At 42.3% G+C, this 25,570-nt stretch overlaps 1 protein-coding gene across 6 annotated transcripts in view; it reads left to right on the top strand.

Moving 5' to 3' along the window:
* The window catches only part of ADAMTS6 (ADAM metallopeptidase with thrombospondin type 1 motif 6), a 328,488-nt gene that overhangs the window by 142,160 nt on the left and 160,758 nt on the right, over window positions 1–25,570 (top strand). For all 6 annotated transcript variants that reach the window (XR_012158888.1, XM_073344058.2, XM_073344059.2 and 3 more), the window contains one exon: window positions 3,490–3,636. Coding sequence is in view for 5 of the 6 variants with exons in the window: in XM_073344058.2 (XP_073200159.1) it covers window positions 3,490–3,636 (147 nt within the window). In the remaining variant the exon portion in view is untranslated. The remainder of the gene's footprint in view (window positions 1–3,489; window positions 3,637–25,570) is intronic.

Below are 25,570 nucleotides of genomic sequence, written 5' to 3'. Positions count from 1 at the left end.
AAATCCACAGTCCAGAGAATCAGAGCAGTAAAGAGGCAAAATGGAATTGTCCCAGGGGGATTTTATACCCTGAGCCATGTGCCTGTAAATTTTCTGTTTCAAACAAAGCTCACAGTCCTGTGGAGAGTTACTGGCACAAGACTGAGTCCAGTGTCACATGAGCATATTACATGTCCTTACAAGGCCTGATGACTCACAGGGGGTAGCCATTGGCCCCTTGGAGGCTGAGGCGTTTGCAGGAATTGATATCTGGGCAGAATGAGTTTCTTCTATGGCCCATTGTTAGAGTGAAGTATCCTTAATGGATCATTAAACTTGAATAGTCCATTCACAATGGGCTGGCTAAACTGGATGTAAACTAGCTTGTCAGTGTTACCCCAGGCACAAACCGATCTGAGATATAGATATATAGCCAATATTCATAACTTCAGATACAAAGATGATACGTGCATATAAACAGGATAATCTTATTTAGCAAATCGTAACTTTTCCATTGGTACCTTACATAACATACTTTGTACAAGATTTGTTGCAATTGTCTAACAATGGCAATATCAATGACATACATGGTCACATTTCAATCATATAGCATCACACCATCTGACACATTCAGGATAAATTGTGTATGAGGTGTTCTATATTTTTTCCCTCCATTTCCTCTCATTCAGAGGGTAATAAGGAAGATAAAACAGGACAGAGCCAAAGTAATCATAGTTGTTCTGGCAAGGCTGAAGCAACTGTGGCTCCCGGACCACCTTCAGCTATCCAAAGGAGTTTTCCAATCTCTCCGTCTCACTCCATTTGTTGACTCAGCAGAATGGAAAAGTTTATCATACGGACTCATATTTCCTACACCTGATGGCTTGAGATGTAGGATTCAATCAGGATTATTACAGTGTAGTTCACAGGGGTACAGGAGGTTTGTCTTAGCTCTAGGAAATGATTAATTAAGCATTTATTAAGGTTTGCTAAGCAGCTATATCAGTGTATCATTCACTTATTGAAAACAAATCTATATCCACACATGAGACAGTTGAAAGATTTATGAAAGGGTTCATAGAATCATAGAATCATAGATTAATTAATATCTATCCACCATTCAAGGGCCCTCCACTGACATGAGACCTTAACATAGTCCTTATGCAGTTCATGAAGCCTCTCTTTTAGCCAATTGGAGAATGTTCTTCATTTCATCTTTCAGTTAAAACAGTTTTTATCATAGCTACAACATCAGCAAGAAGAGTGTCCTGTGAGCCCTCATGACTGACCTGCCATTTACTGTACTCCATAAAGATAAGGTTTGCCACATTGCCCTTCCAAGTTCCTACCTAAAGTAGTGACTGAATTTTACATTAATCAGTCAATTAACCTGCCAGTGTTTCTAAGACCCCATGCAACTGCAGATGAAAATAAGTTACAAAGTTTAGATGCTAAGAGGGCTTTAGTATATTATCTTAATAGGACAAAACAATTTGGAAAATCTCCAGATTTACTCCTGTCATATCTTATGATAATAACAAAAGAGGACAGGCAATTGCTTCTCAAACATCAAAATGGGCTAGACTGTGCATAGAGGATGGCTGCTTATTGGCATCTGTTCCTATTCCTGAAGGGATTAGGTCCCATTCCACAAAGGCCAAGGCAACATCAGTGGTATAGCTTAGATGCATTCCACTTAACAGAACTGTGTAGAAATGTAATGTGGAGCATATTTACGCTCCCCATGTACCTTCACCTTTTCCTAAGTCCTAATTAGAGTATCAGACTTTTGGGAAGCGGTAGAAGAAACTAAGGTGGTCAGAGTGCTATACCCCTTTTATAACCTTGCCCTCAGAACATTCAGGAACACTGAGGGAAAGAGCAGGAGGGCGTACAAGAGTGCGCCAACAGGCAATATTATCAAAAGTTTCCACCATCAGAGCTGCTCAGTCGGTGTATCCCATGGGTGTGACTATACAGACTTGAGTTCGTCTCAAAGAACTCCAGTTACAGGTGAGTAACCATAATTTACAGTATTACAAAAAATCTTCAGACTGCATGCATAAATTACATTTATGTACACTGTGATGAATTAATTTACATCATTTCACAATACTTAAATGATTGTATAACTCAAGAGCAGAGCAGAGAGAAGTGATTGTGATTAGCCTTACATTAAAAAAAAAAAGAGTGAAAATAAAAGTGCATTGTTTTTGCCTAAAAATGTAAAAAGTGCTACCACTAAGAACTAAGCCAGAATAAATGCACCATGTTTGAGGGATAACTTGTTTAACGTGTTTTGATTTTGCTTTGAATTTTTTCTCACAGTACGGATGGGAAGGTTGTATTTTAAAGTTATGAATATTTCATTTTCACTAACTGTCTTTCTGTCTCTTCCCATGAGTAATGAAATCTGCTATTTCGAATGGCTCATGAGATATCATGATCTTTTGTGACGAGATCCAGAATGGAATATAACAAGCCCATGATCTTGAATGACATTTGCATGGAAAAGAGAAATTCCTTTGTGATAGATGAATATTTAAGAAAATTTGCCATACTGCAGACTGACTCCAGCTACCCCAAAGATGGACAGGGGAGATGATTTTTAAAAAATTATACAATTAATTAGAGTGCCTTTTTGTATGTTATCTTTAATTATTATGATTAATTTACATCATATCAATCAAACTGCTGACAAACTGAATATTTCACTAACGTGTTATATCTAAAATGTAGTAGTTATTTAATTTTAAAGGTTAATTTGATGTATAAAGTTAAACATTTGCTCTTAAGTAGTCTGTTAAAGAAGAGTTCTTATGGATTTAGCTTTTAGTTTTAGTTTGGTGATGATTTAGCTGTTCTACATTATGCTGGCCACCTACAGTTCCAACGGGGTGTTCAACCTCTAAGGATCCTTGGGTACACCCCTTTTTCTGTGACCATGTGAACTATGTTGGATGCTAAGAAGGGGGTGATATCTGAATCATTTTGCTGACCCTGCATTTGAGGACCACCACAAAGCAGACTTAGAACAGCAGAGGATCAAGACCACTATATAAATGGATGCATTTTGGGAGCACAGGTTGTTTAGTAGTTAGGCTGCCTAAGTTCTATTCTGGATTGTCATTGACTCACTATATGACATTGGCAATATCACGCAGACTCTCTGTGTCTGTGTTTACTGATCTGAGTGCAAGAGCAGGTATTTACCCGTAGTTCTTACTTGGGCCAAACTCCCCAATAAGGCCTGAAGTATGAGTCCCTTTTGTTTATCTCACAGGGCTATTGTGAGACTTACACAATGTAGTAAAATGTTTTGATATCTTTATATGAAACAGCAAAATTGCATAGTATTCTGAGTGTACAGAGTTTAGTCTGAATTAATCATACATATCTTGTTTCAGTCCTCCTACACTAACTGAGCGTGGCCTTTCAGTTGCAAACTCTGTTTTTGTCTGGTACCATAGGAGAGTAATGGGACACTTTTTTTCCTTCTGTTTTGGACAGTTTTGGTATGAACCATGATGGAATTGGAAATTCTTGTGGGACCAAAGGTCATGAAGCAGCAAAACTTATGGCAGCTCACATTACAGCAAACACCAACCCCTTCTCCTGGTCAGCCTGTAGCCGGGACTACATCACCAGCTTTTTAGAGTAAGTAATCTCTGGAGAGAGATAATGAATTGCGCCAAAATTTCATACTCATTGGAATAAATAATTGGTGGAGATACAGTGATTTACACTAATTCACGTTCTGTAGAATGAGTAAATATATGGTGAATTACTGCCGACTTGTACATCATAGGTAATTTCTTTGTGTTGTGGAAAGTGCTTCCCCTTCCCGTCACTCTTTTTGAACTGTTCTGTTTATAGTCTGCTGGTCATATTTAACTATGGATGGGGAATAGAGGTGAGAGGGCTTTTTTTTTAACGTTATTGATAAGTGTTGTTTTGTTAAATGCATAGTGATCTCAGGCTTAGATTTCTGTTTTGTTTATCTGAGTACTGCCATAGTCTGATTAAAATACTATATTGTTTTGGAAAACAGAGTATCTAACAAGTTTCAAAGTTTTTCCTAGTAAAACAAACAAACAAATACAACTAGTGGTTGAAACCTGAAGGAGGTAGAAATTCCACCTTAGTGAGATCAATGGCCATCTCTTTGAATGATACACAGTAGTTCTTAAAAGAATCTTGAAATTATTCTACAGCTCCCCTGTATGAATATTACAAAAAATTATGGCTGAATCCTAAGAAGTTCTGGGCCCTGCCACTCTAACTGGCTGTTGAATAATTTATTTCAGAAAATGCAACTCAACTGGAACTTGTCATTGTTACATTTTGTCTGAATTTATTTAAATCAGTTGAGTTCAGTTGGATTATTTGCATAAGAACTACCCACACAAATCAAAGTTGCAAGCTCTTGCACTATGGGTCAGATCCTTAGGTATGGTTGAGATGCGCTTAGTACAAAACCGAAGAGTTGGGAGAGCAGAAGCAACTTTTCCAATCCCTCAATCCCAAGGATGGCCAGGGCTAATGCAATTTACGACACCCTCCGGGGCTGTTAGTAGTGGAAGTGGCCACCAGTGGGACATTCCATTGCCCTGTGATTCCTAGAGCACAAGATAATCTGGCCAAACCCGCTCAGACATTCTATGTATGGGGGGCCAGGAGCAGGAAGTGTAAGGTTATATATACTGGTCCTCCAACAACTGGGTATTTCTACTGCAGGAAACAAGGATGTGGGCAGAAGAGTGGCTCTTAATTACCTTTCAGCTCCACTGATCCTGGGACTGGCCTAAGCAGTGCAAAGCAGCCTGAAGAGGGGGTCGAGGCTCGACCCCTATAATCTGTCAAATTTGATTGTCCTCATCCTCCATGCCTTTTGTTTTCTTCTATGGAATGTCCTTAGATACATTCTGTGAAAGTAAGTAGGTTCATAAGACAGGATGACATACCCTTAGGCATTAGAATTTTACAATAGTATTGATAATTTTTATCTAGAATTATATTTTGCCCTTTTGGCTACATAAGGATTTTACTTCTATTTTTTAAAAGAATTATTAATATATGTTAAGTGCTAACAATTTGGTCAGTACTGTACATGGTATAAATAGAAAAGGGGTCCTCTGCCAAACAGTTTGCAGTGTAGAAGACAGACAGCAGCAAACTGGTTGAAACTATAGTAAAGAACAGAGTAATCAAACACATAGATGAACACGATTTGTTGGGGAAAGAGTCAAAGTTGGTTTTTGTAAAGGGAAATCATGCATCACCAGTCTACTAGAATTCTTTGAGGGGGTCAACAAGCATGTGGACGAGGGTGATCCGCTGGATATAATGTACTTAGATTTTCAGAAAGCCCTTGACAAGGTCCCTCCCCAAAGGCCCGTAAGCAAAGAAAGCTGTCATGGGATAAGAAGGAAGGTCCTCTCATGATCAGGAACTGGTTAAAAGTTAGGAAACAAAGGGTAGGAATAAATGGTCAGTTTTCAGGATGGAGAGAGGTAAATAGTGGTGTCCGCCAGGGGTCTGTACGGGGCCCAGTACTGTTCAACGTATAAATAATTTGGAAAAAGGGGTAAACAGTGAGGTGGCAGAATTTGCGGATGATACAAAACTACTCAAGATAATTAAGTCCAAAGCAGACTGCAAAGAGTTACAAAGGGATCTCATAAAACTGGGTGACTGGGCAACAAAATGGCAGATGAAATTCAGTGTTGATAAATGCAAAGTAATGCACACTGGAAAACATAATCCCAACTACACGTATAAAATGATGGGGTCTAAATTAGCTGTTACCAGTCAAGAAAGAGATCTTGAAGTCATTGTGATAGTTCTCTGAAAACACCCACTACATGTGCAGTAGTAGTCAAAAATGCAGTTCTGGTTGCCCCATCTCAAAAAAGATATATTGGAATTGAAAAAGCTACAGAAAGGGGCAACAAAAATGGTTAGGCATATGGACAACTTCCATGTGAAGAGAAATTAATAAAACTGGGACTTTTCAACTTGGAAAAGAGACGACTAAGGGGGGGGATATGATAGAGGTCTATACAATCATGACTGGTATGTAGAAAGTAAATAAGGAAGTGTTAGTCACTCCTTCTCAAACATAAGAACTAGGGGTCACCAAATGAAATTAATAAGAAGCAGGTTTAAAACAAACAAAAGGAAGTATTTCTTCACACAACACACAGTCAACCTGTGCACCTCTTGCCAGAGGATGTACAATGGGTTTCAAAAAGGAACTAGATAAGTTCATGGAGGATAGGTCCATCAATGGCTATTAGCCAGGATGGGCAGGGATGCAAAACCATGCTCTGAAGTGTCACTAGCCTGTTTGCCAGAAACTGGGAATGGGCAACAGGAAATGGATCACTTGGTGATTACCTGTTCTGCTCATTCTCTCTGAAGCACGTGGCATTGGCCACTGTTGGAAGACAGGATATTGGGCTAGATGGACCATTGGTCTGACCCAGTATGGCTGTTCTTATGTTCTTATGAGATAATCTATATATTTGGCCAGGACTTTTTTTAGGGGACAAGCAGTGGCTTAGCTAATTCAGTGCCATCAGCACTAGCACTACTCAGCTGGGGAACAAACATATTTGTGATCTTGATTTCTGGGAACACACTCAATTTTCCAATGCAACAGACAAATTAATTTATTGAACACTATATTGATCTATATATCTTGGATTCACAGAAGTTAAAAATATAAAAGACCTACCAGACCAACCAATTTGTTCAAGTCCCTGTCAATCAGTTCAAGACTGTACACCCTATAGTACATTTCTATTGTGTTGTGGCATCTAAGTTTAACTGTGCCAAGTAATAGTCCACTTCTTCATTTGGGATGCTGTTCCACAGCCTAACAGATCTCACTCTCTGGAAGCTCTTTTGTGATATTCAGGCTAAATTAAAGTCTTGGGTGTTTGTTTTGTAGGGCCTTTTGTTTGCTTACTTTTACTATATTCATTCCACTACATGTAGTGTTATCTTAGACTTTTTGTTGCACTCTTTCTGAGATCCAGTTGATCCATATCATTCTGGAAATGAGTTGTTGACAAATGAACACAGTATTAGACATGTTATCACTCCAAAAACATGGTAGGGTCCGTCTCTTAGTTATGGGCTTGATATAAGAACCACTATGTGAAATTTTATGGCCTGTGTTATGCAGGAGATCAGAAGAGATGGTAATTATGGTCTCTTGTGGCCTTAAAATCTATGAATCTGCTTCCTTGTCTCATGACATAATGCCTCTGTGTATGCAGCTCAATGATGCAGTGGTCTTTTTAACTTATTACTGTATCATATTGCAAACTCTCTGACTACTAGCACCTCCTTCACTCTTTTTCACTCCATGGACTTAATTCACCAATACATACTCCAGTTTTATGCCAGTGGAATGGAATTAAAATAAATTATTCTGACATTAAACTGGATGATCACTATGGTGAATCAGATCTCATATTGCTAATCTCTTTTGGTTTCTTTGCATTAATTCTCTATTGTCACTTGTGTTTGTAACTCCTGCCAGATTATACCATCTGTGAATTTCATTAATTTCATAAGCACTTTTTAGACCATTAAAAGACATATTAAATGATACTAGAACTATCATAGATCAGCAAAGTAGCTACTAAACACATCAGCTCCTCTAGTGCTTTCCCTTTCCCTTCATCTTTCTATCTTAAAAACTAATTAGGTTTTCTGGCAAGAGCTGTTCATTGTATTTTCTTGATGATCGTTGCTCATGGTTCCAATATCCTCTAAATGCTTCCTGATTTTTCCTCATAATATTTGTTCCATTATTTTACTGGGAATAGACCCTAGAATTATGGGACAGTATTGATTAGGATCACTCTTCTTTCTTTTCTTGAAGATTAGTGGTTCATTTGTTTTTCTCCAGTCTATGAGTACTATATATCCCAATTTTTCATGCCTTTTGAAAAAAAATGATTGTCAGTGGAATGGTAAGGGACATGCTGGTGCAAGCACCTCTTGCATGAAACATGGCTTCAGTCTGACAAGGGCCCTTGTTTCTTCCCTCCCTCCCGCTCCCTTCCCCCACCCTTCTCCATGAGGCAGGAGCAGCCTTAACAGCAGAGGCTTATCCACTGGAGTATTCATACTCCATCTGAGAACAGGAACCAGGAAGTACAGGGACTACTCAAACAGCAGCAGCCCAGATAATTGGCTCCCAAACTGTTCCTGACTTGCAGAACACTGCATCCAGAGAAGAAAAGCTGCTCCAGCTCCTCTGTCAGCTCCTTTAGAGTCCAGCAAACTGATCCCTGAAAGCTGCCAGACTGTAGCTAGAGGGGCAGTGCCTACAGTGCCTCACCAAGCTTAGAAAGATGAGAGCACCTTGCTTCTCTCAGGAGCAGAAAGGAAACTGGGGACAAAGAACCATGTCACTTTTGGGTTCCCCCAAGAGTAGAAAGGAGTGAACAAAGGAAAGGAAAGAATTGAGCAAACCCAGTTAGGATGCCTGTGGTCCCTTCCCTCCTCAGGCAGAAGCACTATGGAACAGAAACCTGTCCATTGCCACTAGGGGTGCGGCCTTGTCTTCAGCTTCCTCTGCTTGTTCCTCCAGGCCTCGGTCCCCACTGTTCCTTCCAGAAACTACAGTCCAGATCATAGAGTTTTGCACTGTACCTTTTGCACAAAGAATGAGACAAAAAGACAAGCACAGCTCCCCTCATTGCAGAGGGGAAATTGCCAAGCACTAGCCACTGAATACCACTTGGAAGATGTCAGCTCAACTAGACACTGCTCAGCAAGATTCCACCCAAGTTGGATGATAACATTTAGTGCACAGAATGAAGTACACCACATGTTGTGATAGGCATGTGTAGGACTCATGGATCTTGAAAAGTGTGTTGTGGGGGTTATTGATCATTGTAGCATTGGAGATATGTCTGCAGGTTTTCTGTTGGTTGTTCTGACAGGGTCTGGTGCCACTTCGAGTTGGTGTGTCCTGGTCTGTGGGAAGGTTGCTTCTGATAATGAGCTTGGAGAGGCTGGGGGTTGTTTGAAGGCCAGAAGAGGGGATTCAGAAAAGATTGTTCTAATAATAATAATCTTTCCTGAACTCCCTCTTCTGGCCTTCAAATGGTAAAGTTGATATAATGCAATTGGGTTTACCCAAATGTAGATCATGCCAGACTAATCTGATTTCCATCTTTGAGAAAATAATTGATTTTTTGGATAAGGGAAGTGAAATAGATCTAATATACTTGGACTTCAGTAAAGCATTTGAAGACAACGGGTTATGCTGAATGGTGAACTATTGGACTGGAGGAAGGCTATTAGTGGAGTTCCTCAAGGATTGGTTTTGGGATCAATCTTATTCAATATTTTTATTAATGGGATTGGCACAAAAAGTAAGAGTATGCTAACGAAATTTGCTAGTGATATAAAGTTGGGGGGCATTGTCAATACAGAGGAGGATTGGAATATTATACAGGAAGATCTGGATCACCTTGAAGACTAAAGTGACAGAAAAGGGATGAAATTCAATAGTACAAAGTGCAAGGTCATGCAATTAGGGTCTAATAATAAGAAATTCTGCTACAAGCTGCGGGATCATCAGTTGGAAGTGACAGAAGAGGAGAGAGACCTGGGTGTGTGGATTGATCACAGGATGACTATGAGCCACCAATCTGATGTGGCTGCAAAAAAGGCTATTGCAATTCTAGGATGTATCAAGTGAGGCATTTCCAGTAGAGATAGACAAATATTAATGCTATTGTACAAGTCAACTGGTAAGACCTCATCTGGAATACTATGTACGGTTCTGGTCATTCATGTTCAAGAAAGATTAATTCAAACTGGAACAGGTACAGAGAAGAGCTAATAGGATGATCAGGGGAATGGCTGGACTATCTTATGAGAGGACACTGTTAGAGATTGGCTTGGTTAGCTAGCAAAAAGAAGGCTGTTCTCTATAGATGCATAAAGAGGGTAAAACCAGAGAAATGAGGAGCTAAAGGACAATGTTGGCACAAGAACAAATGGGTATAAACTGGCCATGAACAAATTCAGGATGAAAATTAGAAGAAGGTTTCTAACCACCAGAGGAAGGAGATTCTGGAACAGCAGCCCAATAGGAGTCCTAGTGGCAAATAATTAGTTTTGAGAGAGTTGGACAAAATTATGAGGGTGATTATATTATAGGGTTGCTTGTGATGGTAGGGGGTAAGGCTTAGTAGCCCTGGGGCTCACTTCCAAGTTTATATCTTGAGTTCCTAAAACCTCATACTTCAGCCTTCTCTCAGCCACCTGCAGGGCTTAGGAAGAGATTCCCCCCCCCCCCCCGCCCCATGTATTCTGGAGTGTTTCTTTTTGGTCTCCTTCCTCTGAAGCGTCAGAGATGGCCAAGGCTAGAGGTGGGACACTGGATGCAGTGGGCTAGTGCTCTGAGGAAGCACTGCACTTTCTCTGTCTCAGGTGCTTGGCTGCCTGGCTTTTACTCACATGCTCTGGGTCTAACTGATCAGCACCATATGTGGGTTCAGGAAGGAATTTTGTCCCTGGTCAGTGACCTTGGTTTTTGTTGTTGTTGTTTGTTTTTTTGTATTTTGTTTTTGCCGCCTTCTGCGGCATGTAGATGCAAGTCACTTGCCAGGATTATCTGGGTATATCTCACTTAATAATTTCCCTCCATTGCAGGGGCCTTAAGCATTGGTGCACATCGGTCCCTCCTATTCTCTGCCTGTGGCACATAATAGTCTAGTCTCCTGTGGGCTGTAATACTTTGGTCTGATTTTGGTTGTTGGGTTTAGTGTGTGGATGCTGGGTGATGTTGGTGGCCTGTGATATACAGGATATCAGACCAGATGATCTGGTGTTCCCCATCAGACCTTAAAATCTATGACTCTGACTCTTATAGGGTGCAGTAGGTGTTGTCTATCAACCCTGTCAGAGAACAGATTGACAATGAATAGGGCACCCCAGAAAGGAAAACAGCCTTTAGTATGGCATTAAAAGCTTGTCCTTCGAGTGACTGTCCATATACATATTCCACTTATAGTTTGCATGTGCCCATATGCCCAAGAGCAGAGTCTTTTGGCCAGCAGTGTCAGTTGTATCTGTGCATGCATGCTCAGTGTTTTTGTGTCACAAGCCAAGGGCATAAAGGGTGGAACTAGCCAACACCCCCCGCAGTTCCTTCTCACTGCTGCTGGCTCTGAGATAAAGACACTCACTATCCATTTTTCATTAATGGTTAGCAATGTTTTTCCTATGTATGTAGACCTACTCTAGTACAATATGTTAGTTTTTTGCCCGTTGACAACCATTTTTTGATAGGTTTCCTTCCATTCAGAACCTTTATATTTTTTCTTTTCTGGTACTGGGGTTTAGAAACACCTAATCCTGAATCCCCTGGATTCTAGAACAGCCCTTCACATGAAGGTGCTATCCCCATTAATGATGGTAACATGAGATGTCTGTTCTGTTTGGGGGAATCACTGTGCTCTGTGAAATGTGCTGTATGTGAGTCCTTTTCAAAGAAGACACTAGAAGAGGCTGATCTTCAAATGTTTTATATGGATAAATCTATGAGACTGTCTTCAGACCATAGGGTGTCCATACATAACATGCCTATCTCCAGAAGTACTCATTTCAGCATGTGATCTACCTCCCTTTGAGCCTTGTCAGCTGAGACTTCAGCCCCAAGCTCAGGAAAGTTTGATAAAAAACTTTCGGTAAAGAAAATTCAGAGCTTGTATTAGAGAGGTGTATCCCTAACTAAGATTTCCTCAACAAAGAGAATGGCTTCCCTGGACTATTAGAGAGGCAAAGAGACCTTGCATTTCAGTATAGCTACTGCTGAAACTTGATGAGGTCTTGGTACTGAGGCTTGAATCCTGAACTGGTATGCAAAGATGATGGCTCCAGCAGCAGCAGCATCTCATGTGTCTCTTCAGCTTCACTCTTGATACCATCAAAGTGCAGTATGGCTCTTTCAGTATCAACTCTGACTGTTGCTCCACTACTGGTTATGTTGGCACTGCAAACTCCACTCTTTTCACCTTGGCTCTGCTGTTTGTCCCACTGTTGTTATTTTCATGGTATACACATAGAGAAGTTAGATAAAAAATACTCTTCTTGGAAGGTTACAATGTAAAACTACTTTAATTCAAAATGATAACACAAAAAACCCCAAAACGGAGACAGACAAAGCAGACTGCTCGCTAAAACAGAGAGGCACTACTCAGCCTGCCCAACTCTAGACTGGCTGTCTGCTGACTGACTCTGATCACACACTCTCCTGACTATCCTGCAAGCAGGACCAAGAAACTCCTTACAAACGAAAGTGACAGCCTACAATTCCAACACAGTTTTCAAATAAACCACAACCTCACATCACACAGTACTAAAGCATGCCCGGTACTAGGGTATTGCAAGAGCCAGAGTCCACATCGCTTTCTTCAGCTCTAGTACCTGCGATACCAGGTGTGATGCTGCAGACCAGGTGCCAGCTCAGGCCAAGGTCCCCAAGCCTCAGTTGAATACTGACAAATATACAGCTGAAATCAGTCTAGCTCATTAGTCTTGTTAAAATAAGTATTAGAATTATACAAACGGGTTTTGTATTTTAGACTTTATGGAATGCTTGTAAATTGCATGCATTCATCTCACTTATAACATCTGTATCCCATATTATAAGATAATATTTGAGTATTTGCCTTGTAAGCCTCTGTAACTGTGTAAATCACCAGACAGCAGAGAGACATTAGCTAGTTTAAAATGCTGATCTGCAACAGAATGTTTTCTCTCTTGACCGAGAAGAAAGGTCCATCGACACCAGATGTACTATAGTGAAACATTAGAGGACAAAAGATTTTGTTGTTTAATCTCCTCCCACCCAATGAAGATGCATCTTGCAAGTGAATTCCTCCCATCAGCTGAGTTTGCAGCTCAAAGTAGAAGTGGGGAAGGGAATAAAAACCCCTAACAAAGAGAAACTGTATCTTTTTGCTGCTTGGACTCTGCAATACAAGGATTACTAGGCATAAGCAAAAGATCCCCTGTGCTTAGCTTGGCTTTGTCCTAAAAGACATATAGAGCCTGCTTATTATAGAAGCTTCTATTACTTTGGAAATTTAAGACTGTAACTCATTTGTGTATGTGTTTACCAGCTTTAACCTTGTAAATAACTCTGTTTCCTTTTCCTATATAATAAATCTTTATATAGTTTATTATAGGATTGGCTGCAAGCGTTGTCTTTGGTATGATATCTAAAAGTGCAGGTGACCTGGGGTAAGTGACTGGGTCTTTGGGACTGGGAGTAACCTGAATATTGCTGTGATACTTGGTGAAAGGGACCATCTGTCACAAAGGTAAGCTTACATGGGTGGCAAGACAGACCAGAGTACCCAAGGGGACTGTGTGTGGCTCCATGTTAAGGCTGTTATAGTACATGAGGAGTTTACACTCTATAATTTGTTGGTGAAATCTAAGTATGGAACTCACCGCCGATTTGGGCTTTGTGCCCTGAGGTTGGTAGTCATGCTCTTGATCCACTGCAGGACAGCTTGACACCAGATCCATCTTTCTCTATGGTAGCAAGTACCTCTAGGCTCAATCCTTTACACCTGTTACCTCTGCTCCACTATTAGACAGAGATTGCTCTTTTTCATCAGCATCTGCAGGTAGTATGAGGGACTGTCGTGCTCTCCAAGGGTGTCTCTTCCTGTCTTGTATGGATCATGCAGGGACTCTGGAGACTCCTCCTATGATAGAACCTATGGAGTCCATTATTCTGGACATGGATCATGATGTTTTACTTCATGGCCACCTGGAATTTATCTCAACATACCTGTCTGACTGTATTGGAAACTATGGAGACCACATGGGTTGGAAGTCACACTGGGAGATCTCCCACTCTCAAGAGATTTTCCTCTGTTTTTGCTACTCAGCCTGCTCTGTGCAGTAATCTTTCATCTATCTGCTCAGCCTGAGGAACTAAGTGAAAAGAATCCAACTCATTCAGCAGACATATTGGGCCCTTTGGTTATTTCCTTGTTTTATCCAGATGAGGCAGTAGCCTTGCCTAGCATATCACAGCTGGATGATTCTCAAGGTTTCAGGATCTACTCAAGGGAGTATCAGATTCATATGCCTCAGGAGGTGCAGGATTCCACACATAAAGTGATATTCTTCAGTCCTCTGCTGCTGGGAGAATACCCTTCCCATTTAAGGAGGCTGTAATGGATTCTGCATGAATCCTGTGGCAGACTCCTGCTACAGCAGCCCCTATGTTCTGGAAAGCAGATAAAAATACCTTGTCCCTTCCACGGAGGTTGAATTCATATCCTTTGCCTGGGTACATGGTGGTTAGAGTGAGGCATGAGAAAGGCAATGAAATAAGGCACCAGGAACCAAAGTGCTTGGTAAAAATAATTCTTGTTACCTGGTTTGCAATTTAGAATGATGAATTATCAGACCCTGTTGCCCAGATACATTTTTTTGCCCAGATACAATTTGAATTACAAAAAGATAATGGCATTTTCAGACAAGCTACCACCAGACGTTACAGAAGAAGTTTCTTCACTCATCACTGAGGATCACTTGATAGCCAGAACAAATCTGCAAGCTGAATTGATGTGGCACATGCCACCTCAAGATCAATGGCCAGGCCATAGTAATGAGGGGAGTCTTATTGCTTCAGGGGTCTTGTTTTTCATGGAGGTTCAGTCCACTGTGGAGGACTTGTCATTTTAAGGGTCAGAATTGTTAAGTTTCAAAGTGGACAGTGTCCTTCACACCCTTAAGGATTCTTGAGCTACACTTAGATCCCTCAGGATAACTATCTTAAGACAGGTTTGAGAATATGTCTTCCTTAATATCTCACATAGAGTCAAACCCAAACTCCACAGTGAGGACGTGTTTTGGTCTCCTTGGAGATATGGCTTCATGCATCTTTTTAATGACAAATGCCACACTACTGTTGCAAGCAGAGCTTTGTAAGGTTGGTTTATGTTCCCACTAGATGTCATTTGGATATGTCTCTGTGTGTGCCTCTACTGGTTCTATCCTTCCTGAAATGGTGGAGGTAGCCCAGGAATGTGTGCAAAGGAGTACCATTGCCATCAAGGACGAATGGATGCTTTACTGTTGGGAGGGGGATTCCATATGGAACATATGGATTAAAGCCTCTGGACTCTGTGGGAAGCACAAATACATATAAACTTGCTGAATCTCAGACTGGTGTTCAGAGCTTATGAGACATTCATACCTCACATTGAAGATCAATCCATCCGAATAATGACTGACAATTCAATCATATTTTATAGAAACAAACAAGGAGGGGTAAGATTTTCCCCATTGTGTCCAGAGGCAGTCAGGCTATGAAACTGGTGTATTTGACACTGAATCTTCCTCACAGCTATGCACTAAGCTGTTCTTCAGAACAGTTTGGTGGACAAACTGAGCAGACACTTCTCAAATCATGAATGAGAGATCAAGGACCTGATCTTTCATGACATCTTCTCAGACAAAGATCATCTTCAGGTGGACCTGTTTGCAATACACAACAAGAAATTTCAGGCCTTCTGTTCAAGCGTGGGTTTCAGCCCAGGCTTCCTCTCAGATGCTTTTCTGATTTTGTGGTCAAGGACCCTAATGTATACATACCTGCCAATTCAGTTGATCCCAAGGGTCTTGCAGAAAATGAGACCGGACTCAGCCGAAGCTATATTAATTGCATCAGCGTGGCCAAAACAGTTTTGGTTCCCTAAAACCAAATGTACTGAATCTCTGAATCTGTCAGCCAAAGAAGTTATCTCTTGTTCCAGACCTGCTGATGCAGCTCTCCATCTCATGGCCTACCTACTGGATGGATTTCAGACCTAGAAAAATCTCGTTCCATATCTGTACAAAATATATTATTATATAGTAGAAAAGATTTTATGAGACAAATCTACTTGGCAAATTGGACAAGATTTTTCTTTGGCGTCAGCAGAAATCTGCATACACCTTCACAAAACACTATTCTATCATCAAGTCTTCTGAATCAGATGCTATTTTTGGAAAGCCAATACTCCAATCTCTGTTCTCCTAGATTCTGAGCTCCCACTTCCACTGAATTGCTCCACTGCTTTCAAGTCACCATAAATGCAATATGTATATGGGTAACTCTTGAAGGAGAAAAGTTACTTGCCTGTACAGTAACTGGTGTTCTTCAAGATCTGTTATACATATACATATTCCATCATTCCACTACCCATCCTGCTTCTCTTATGCTTCAGAGTCCTATATCCTTCAGATTCCATGGTAGAGAAGAAACCGGGTGGCATTTAGCCCACTCCATTCTTTATGTCCTTGGTATTGCGCATGAGGACACTAAGTGTGCACACGCGACCATAATGGACACTGCTTTCCAAAAATGGCATGTGAGGCACATGTACCCCATAAGTGTAATATGCATATGGACAACACATCTCAAAGAAATCTAGTTACTGTACCCATAAGTAACTTTTATTTCCTGTCCTGTTAGAAAGTCAAATGCAGAGACACTCACTGAAAAGTTAAGGGTGGATGCTGCCATATCAGGGGTACCAAAGAGGACAATGATTCCTAAGGAAAGAGGAGCAACTTTCAAGGATCTCTGACTGGCAAAGTGAAGCACCACTGGAAATATCCTCTGTGATCCTAGGCCTGATATTAACTTCAGTTTATGCAGCATGTACCTCAAAAATGGAAGTGGGGTAGCTACTGTAGCATGGCAGTTCTCCAGAAGCCAAAAATGAGGAGTTCAAATTGACTGAGACTCCCAGTTTTGGGCTCAGCTGCTTGCACTTGTGGCGTGATGTATAAAACCATCTGATTGACTTCTGGAATTATGGCTGCCTCATCATCTCAGTGTCAGTCAGAAGAGCCCTGTTGCTAGAAGAGTGGGCAGTGAATCTTTCCTCCAGACTAGCAATTCTGCCTTTCACAGGGAGATTTCTTTTCAGGGAAGAATTGGAGAAGAGCCAACAGTCCTTAGCCACAGCAGAAAACAAAAGTCTATCCCAAGGGAGGCCCAGGTAGCCCCTAGGATTGCAACAGGAGCAGATCCAGAGAGACTAGGACTGTATCACCTAGGGAAAAAAACTAGTTCACTAGGAAGGCAGACTTAACTGGATTAGTCCCTTTCACTAGCAAAGAAGAAGTAACAAACATCAGCAATCCCTTCAAACTTTAAACCATCAGCCTGAGAAGCAGGGGTCTGAGTGCAGAGGACCAGAATGAGGGGAAGGCAGGAGAAACTCTTTGAGACCTGAGCCCAAGCAGCATCCTATCAATGGGTCCTGGACACAGAGATATTCAAGTGAGTTCAATGTGAGATCTTTTGGCAAATGCTTCATTCTATTGCCTTTGACACATTGACCAACCGACAAGGTGCTCAGGAGACCCTAACCTAAACCATCTCCTAAACATATAGGCCATCACCTTAGTCCTGAGAGATCAGAAGACCCCAAAAGTCTATTCCATCTATTTCACTGTCTCCATATCAATGGGGAAATTGTCATCCAGTCCGACTCTTGAAAAGAGTCATCACCTTCCTCAGGATCTTGAGTTTCAGGATGATATTATGATGGGTAGGATCACAGAAACCCCCTAGGGAACTGCCAACTGATGTGCCAAGATTACTTCTGCCCCTGCTTTCCCAGCCAGCTTGAGACTCCAGCATCTGTCTTGTTGAGCCAGACACGCCAGTCTGCTCCAACACAGACCCAAGACCTGAATCATAGAATCATAGAATCATAGAATATCAGGGTTGGAAGGGACCCCAGAAGGTCATCTAGTCCAACCCCCTGCTTGAAGCAGGACCAATTCCCAGTTAAATCATCCCAGCCAGGGCTTTGTCAAGCCTGACCTTAAAAACCTCTAAGGAAGGAGATTCTACCACCTCCCTAGGTAACGCATTCCAGTGTTTCACCACCCTCTTAGTGAAAAAGTTTTTCCTAATATCCAATCTAAACCTCCCCCACTGCAATTTGAGACCATTACTCCTCGTTCTGTCATCTGCTACCATTGAGAACAGTCTAGAGCCATCCTCTTTGGAACCCCCTTTCACGTAGTTGAAAGCAGCTATCAAATCCCCCCTCATTCTTCTCTTCTGCAGGCTAAACAATCCCAGCTCCCTCAGCCTCTCCTCATAAGTCATGTGTTCCAGACCCCTAATCATTTTTGTTGCCCTTCGCTGGACTCTCTCCAATTTATCCACATCCTTCTTGTAGTGTGGGGCCCAAAACTGGACACAGTACTCCAGATGAGGCCTCACCAATGTCGAATAGAGGGGAACGATCACGTCCCTCGATCTGCTCGCTATGCCCCTACTTATACATCCCAAAATGCCATTGGCCTTCTTGGCAACAAGGGCACACTGCTGACTCATATCCAGCTTCTCGTCCACTGTCAGCCCTAGGTCCTTTTCTGCAGAACTGCTGCCTAGCCATTCGGTCCCTAGTCTGTAGCTGTGCATTGGGTTCTTCCGTCCTAAGTGCAGGACCCTGCACTTATCCTTATTGAACCTCATCAGATTTCTTTTGGCCCAATCCTCCAATTTGTCTAGGTCCTTCTGTATCCTATCCCTCCCCTCCAGCGTATCTACCACTCCTCCCAGTTTAGTATCAATCATGTGCCCCAAAGCTGCAGGCTTAATTGAAAGCAACTTAAGAAGTGTTCCTGTCTAACACTCAGATGCCCAACTCCCAATCGGGTCCAAACCCCAAATAAATCTGTTTTACCCTGTGTAAAGCTTATACAGGATAAACTCAAAAATTGTTCACTCTCTATAACACTGATAGAGAGATATGCACAGCTGTTTGCAGCCCCCCTCAGTATTAATACATACTCTGGGTTAATTCATAAGTAAAAAGTGATTTTATTAAATACAGAAAGTAGTATTTAAGTGGTTCCAAGCAGTGATGAGCTGCCAAAATCTTAACAACCGGTTCCCTCCTCACCCCACAAGGGGGTCATGACCCACCCCTGCCCCCCGGGACTCCTGCCCATCCAACCCCCTGCATTCCTTGATGCCCCCCTGGAACCCCTGCCCCATCCACCCCCCTCCCCTGTCCCCTGACTGCCCCCAGAACCGGGCAGGAGGGTCTTGTGGGCCACCGTAGTGGTTGCCCACCCCATCCCGCCCCTAAGAGCCAGCGGGACCTGCCGGGGGGCAAGGTGGGGAGTTCCAGTGGTGCTTACCTGGGGCGGCTCCCAGGAAGCATCTGGCAGGTCCCTCTGGCTCCCAGGGGCAGGGTAGCATAGCTGGGGGTGAGCAGGGGGACCAGCCGCTCCCCCCATTGATCACATCAAAAGTGGCGCCTTAGGCGCCGACTCCATGGGTGCTCTGGGGCTGGAGCACCCACGGGGAAAATTTGGTGGGTGCAGAGCACCCACCGGCAGCTCCCTGCCCTGCGCCTGGCCCCCGCTCACTTCCGCTCCACCTCCTCCCCTGAACGCGCCACCCCACTCTGCTTCTCTGCCCCCTCCCCGGCTTCCCGTGAATCAGCTGTTCGCGCGGGAAGCCTGGGAGAGCTGAGAAGCAAGCGGCAGCTTCACGCTCAGGCCGAGGGAGGCGGAGTGGAGGTGAGCTGGGGTGGGGAGCGGTTCCCCTGCGGCCCTGCCCCTGGGTTACCTGCTGCGGTGCAGGTGGCCCTCCTCACACCCCCCCGGCCCAGTTTACCTCTGCCTCCCTAGGCCTGAGCGCGAAGCCACTGCTTGCTTCTCAGCCCTCCCCGGCATCCTGTGTGAACAGCTGATTCATGGGAAGCTGCGGGGGGGGGGGGGGAGAAGCAGACTGGGGCAGAGCGTAACTCGGGGCGGAAGCTGAGTGGAGGTGAGCTGGGGCCGGGGGCGGGGAGGGGAGCTGCCGGTGGGTGCTCTGCACCCACAAAATTTTCCCTGTGGTTGCTCCAGCCCTGGAGCACCCACAGAGTCAGTGCCTAAGGCGCCACTTTTGGCCGGTTGTTAAATTTAGAAGCCCTTTTAGAACCAGTCGCAGGACAACCGGTTCTAAAAGGGCTTCTAAATTTAACAACCGGTTCCAGCGAACCAGTGTGATCCGGCTCCAGCTCACCACTGGTTCCAAGTAGTAACAGACAGAACAAAGTGAATTACCAAGCAAAAGAAAATAAAATACGCTAGTCTAAGTCGAGTACAGTAATAAAACTGAATACAGATAAAATCTCATCCTCAGAGATGTTTCTATAAGTTTCTTTCACAGACTGGATGCCTTCCTAGTCTGGGCACAATCCTTTCCCCTGGTACAGCCCTTGTTCCAGCTCAAGTGGTAGCTAGGGGATTTCTCATGATGGCCACCCCCTTTGTTCTGTTCCACCCCCTTATATATCTTTTGCAAAAGGCAGGAATCCTTTGTCCCTCTGGGTTCCCACCCCTCCTTCTCAATGGAAAAGCACCAGGTTAAAGATGGATTCCAGTTCAGATGACATGATCACATGTCACTGTAAGACTTCATTACCCACTTGCTGGCCCACAGTATACAGGAAGACTTACAAGTAAAACAGAGCCATCTACAGGTAATTGTCCTGGTTAATGGGAGCCAGGTTAATTAAGATTCCAAACCACCATTAATGGCCCACACTTTGCATAACTACAATAGGACCTCAGAGTTATATTTCATATTTCTAGTTTCAGATACAAGAGTGATACATTTATATAAATAGGATGATCACACTCAGTAGATTATAAGCTTTGTAATGATACCTTATGAGAGACCTTTTGCATGAAGCATATTCCAGTTACATTATATTCATCCATTAGCATATTTTTATAAAATCATATAGAGTGCAACGTCACAGATGTCATTAAAGGCAGTTATTTAAGAAGTGAGCCCAGACAAACTCCTACACTTAATGAATCTCCAGAATGTGTACCCGTATGTGCTGCTCCTGCAGTCTCATTGGAAGATATATCTGCAATTTGCTGTCCTGGACCATCACCTTTAGTACCAAGTCCTCCCCGTAGCCCTCAGAAGAAAGGTCATATGCATCATCCCATATCTGGACAAATTGTGTCAGAAGCTTCATCCCAGTTGTGGTGGAGGAGTTCAGTGGTTACTGGAAAGTCATGGATTAGTGATAAACAAGAAGTGTTCCGTCAATTCCACACAAGAGCCTTTGTACCTGGGAGCAACTTTCAACAGCATTTTATATAGATTTTTCTTATGCAGGAAACAATAAACAAGATATATAGCCAAGTGAAGGACCACAGTGTGTTATTGCTTGGAGGCTCTTGAACTGGTGGCAGCAAACCTGGGAGAAGTGCTCTGGTGAAGGACCACAGTGTGTTATTGCTTGGAGGCTCTTGAACTGGTGGCAGCAAACCTGGGAGAAGTGCTCTGTGTATGCTATTACCTATAGTCTCTTCAGCACATCTTCCCCTTGCACTGAAGTGGAATAGGCAGATTCCCCTCAAACCTTTTAATATTGCACAGGTTGTCCAAATCTTTCTTGGGTGATGTCTAGCAGAGGAAAACTGCAAGAACTATGTCCTCTGGACTTGCTAGCGAGAAGGAAATTTTGATCATGGATGCGTGAAGGTCCCATTTAGGAAAGACAGTAATCCATGTCAAGTGGTCATTGGTCAAAAGGAAGGGGTCTATAAACACGCTGCAGGCCAAGGTGGTGAGGCTTGCTTTGTTGCACTTCCAAGAAAAGCTAAAAAATCTCAGCAATGAGAATTCAATTACACAATGCCATAATATGCATCAGTCACCAAGGAGGCACAAAAAGTCAGTGAATTTCCAGGGAACCAGACCTATTGATAACTTCGGCTGAAAATTTCTATCATTCTGTCATCAGTCCACACTGAGAAAAATAAATAACACAGGTTACTGCGTGAACAAATAGTTGACTCAAGGAAAATATGAACTAACCACCCCCACTCCAGGTCTTTGCCTGTCTATGTGAAAACTGGGACGGGCCTCAGATGGTTCTTATGGCATTCAGGAAAAGCAGAGAAGTCCCAAAATATTTCAGCAGGTACAAAGAAGCAGGAGCAAAACAAATGTCCTATTAACTCCCTAAACTGTCAATCTACTGCACCTTTCCCCCCTTCCTGTTCTGCTTAGAGTCATATAGAAGATTGCTAGATCAAGAGGAAGTTTTCACATTCATAGCCCTAGATTGGCTGAGAAACCTGTGATATTTGGACCTGGTGAACGTGTCTATGTTCTCCCCTCCCCCACTCTTCACACCTTCACTGGCTTCTGTTAATTCTGTGGTTTCTTCACAAAAAGTGATTTCTCCAATCAAGGAAGCCATCAGATTCAAAGCCACACTCTAGGATTTGGAGAACTTTATGTGGCAAAGTGAAGATGGTGCCATTCAAAGCCATGGTACCAATCTTAAGTGAATTTCCTGCAACTGGTCTAGTCTTTGGCATGAGTGTCCGTTTCATTAGAATTTTAAGTTTCATTACAGTAACTATTGTGGATTTCAGAGGTTTAATGGACATGGTCTCAATAGGCTGCCAGCCCAATATTGTGGCCAGGTTTCTGCAGGCAGCAGATAAGGTAAGACTGATAGTTTATCCCCTGGTTTCTGAATGGAATTTAAACTGGTGATGAATGGTTTTATGGTTCCTCCTTTTTGAACATTGGATAAGGATTTCCCAATAATTAATATTCTTAAGTACTATTCTTATTTTTAGTAACAGTATATGTTTAGCAATAGGAGAGCAAAGCCTTATCTTCAAGCAATAGTATATGATTTTTCACCAGAATAAGAACGTTGTTGGGTGCTCTGCTGTAATTCAAGCCCAAGACTTGCTGGCCTTTCACCTGAACAGGGAATCCACCCTACCCACTTTCAGCCCCAACCCTAAGATTCGTAAAGAGGAAAGACTGCCTTACTTGGATGTCCATAGGGCAGTGGTTCCCAAACTTGTTCCGCCACTTGTGCAGGGAAAGCCCCTGGCGGACCTGGCTGGTTTGTTTACTTGCTGCATCCGCAGGTTTGGCCGATCGCGGCTCCCAGTGGCCACGGTTCGCTGCTGTAGGCCAATGGGAGCTGCTGGAAGTGGCGCGGGCCGAGGGATGTACTGGCCGCCGCTTCCAGCAGCTCCCATTGGCCTGGAGCAGCGAACTGCGGACACTGGGAGCCGCAATTGGCTGAACCTGCGAACGCGGCAGGTAAACAAACTGGCCAGGCCCGCCAGGGGCTTTCCCTGCACAAGTGGCAGAACAAGTTTGGGAACCACTGCCATAGGGACTTACAGACTTTCTTTGAAAGGATGCCACAGTTTTGGCCAAAGTCTCAAAGATCTTTCATCCTATACCAGGATTTAAAGGTCAAGTGTCCTCCAAATCCACCATGTTTAGATGGATTAAGGAACTGACTAGAGAGATTTATGTTACATCAGAAAATGAAATACCAGCTCTTTAAAAGTCACAGTACCTATTTACTAGGCTCTCGATAGGCAGTCAGAAGGAAATTCTTTAATAGGGAGTTGCAAATTTTTCTCTTGGGTTTCTGCCCACATCTTTGGCAAACAGTACAGAAAAGATTTACAGTTGTGGCCTTTTCAGGAGGGTATTGCAGGCAAAAATAAGTGATAATCCCATCTATACAAAAATTAACTGCTTTGGGATGTTTCAATATCTGGACTGGTATGGAACATCAAAGAGAGAAGGTGGAAATTTTCTTAGCTGCTAATTTTCTTTTTGAGATCTTCTGTATCAGTCTGGGCCCCCGTCCTGCAAAATTTGAGTTTCTGTCTCATTGTTGAGAGTTTCAGTGCAGAGTCACAAACCAATACTCAGATTGCTACAGTTTAAGTTATTTGTTAGTGGTTATTGAATAGTGTTAGTCTAATTTTTTTCTTTGGAACTACTTTAGAAATATTCAACTGAAGGCTGATGTGGCTAGACCCTTATTATGGAGGGTATGACATCATCATAGTCTTAGTGTTCTGTCTCTACAGAACATCTCAAAGGAAGAATTAACAGGTAAGTAAAATTTCCCCTTCTTCCACATTAGTGGGTCTTAATAATGCCTTCTGTTGGACCTTTATTCATTATGGTCCGAGCCTGCAAGGTGCTAGGTGCCTCCTGTGCCTTGCCAAGTGTTCTCAACTACCTTCAAAGCAAATATGCTTAAGAGGCTCTCAACCTAGTAGATTCAAGTCCCTGATTTCTGACTTTGCCATAATACGTGGATATGAGATTTGGAGAAGTCACTCTCTTACTTAAAAAGAAAAGGAGTACTTGTGACACTTTAGAGACTAACAAATTTATTTGAGCATAAGCTTTCGTGAGCTACAGCTCACTTCATCGGATGCATTCTGTGGAAAATACAGTGGGGAGATTTTTATATACACAGAGAACATGAAACAATGGGTGTTACCATACATACGCATCCGATGAAGTGAGCTGTAGCTCACGAAAGCTTATGCTCAAATAAATTTGTTAGTCTCTAAGGTGCCACAAGTCCTCCTTTTCTTTTTGTAGATACAGACTAACATGGCTGCTACTCTGAAATCTTTCTTACTTAAGTAGCTCATTGTTGCTGTTTCCAATCCACCCTATTGTTCTACATTTTGGATAATAATTTGTCTTTTGTTTAATTTAAGAACTTCTTTCTAATGCAAATATAGCCATATTTTTTTATCCAACAGATATCTTGGTAGTTAAACTCCCCCAACTCCCAGTGTTTTTAGATTTCTTAAACTCTGTGATTCAGTAGGTGATTTCCTTAGAATCCATTCCAGTTTAAATAATAAAGAACCAATTTCTGTAATAATAGACTTATTACCTATTTTCTAATGTTGACTTTACAGGTAGTATGCTCTGTCTACCTGTTAGTCTATTATTAATTAAGAAAATAAATGGTATGATGGCTCTGTGATGACTTTGGGTTACCTTGCAAGATGTTGGAGGGCAGCTGAAAGTGAATTAGGCCTGTTTGTATGCATTTTTAATTGTCTGAGAATATTGAGTAAAATAAAAGTATGTTCAACAATTTCTGGGCTTTCATGAATCATTCAAAGCTTCATTTCAATTGAGTTCCATGCCAAGTGTAAGGTACACTTCTTTAGCCTGGCCTTCATTAACAAACACACACAGCACAGCTGACACACACATACAAAAACAACCCTCACAATGAAGGCAGTAGAAGATCATGAATAGAATAGAATATTACTGCTGAAATGCCTCAGATGCTGGAGATCTATATCAGAATACCTGTCAGTCCCAAATTAAATACAGATCAAGGACTGGAAATTAAGTCATCTGAGGTTCATGGTTTGGTATGTAGAATACTGGCCCTATGCCAAAAAGCACTCTTATCTGAGGAACCAGTGACAGACTTAAGGTCTGATGTCTTATGAACCACCAGGGCTGGAAAAGAATGATGTATTTCATAACAAAATGGGAACCCTGGAAATACAAGCCATCAGACCTTAAAATCACATCTTTCTAATTACCATCTTGCCTTCTTTCCTTCTTTTTTTGCTTCAATTCCAAGCTGTTTATAGTTGGTGCCATTTAAAAGTCCTTGGGGTCACAAATCAATTATTTATACCATCTCAGAGCAACTACAAATCCTAACTTTTG

Source organism: Lepidochelys kempii, chromosome 5 (genome assembly GCF_965140285.1).
Source record: "Lepidochelys kempii isolate rLepKem1 chromosome 5, rLepKem1.hap1, whole genome shotgun sequence".
NCBI lineage: Eukaryota > Metazoa > Chordata > Testudines > Cheloniidae > Lepidochelys > Lepidochelys kempii.
Note: the sequence above shows the minus strand (reverse complement) of the source record. Positions and strands in the feature narration are given on the sequence as shown.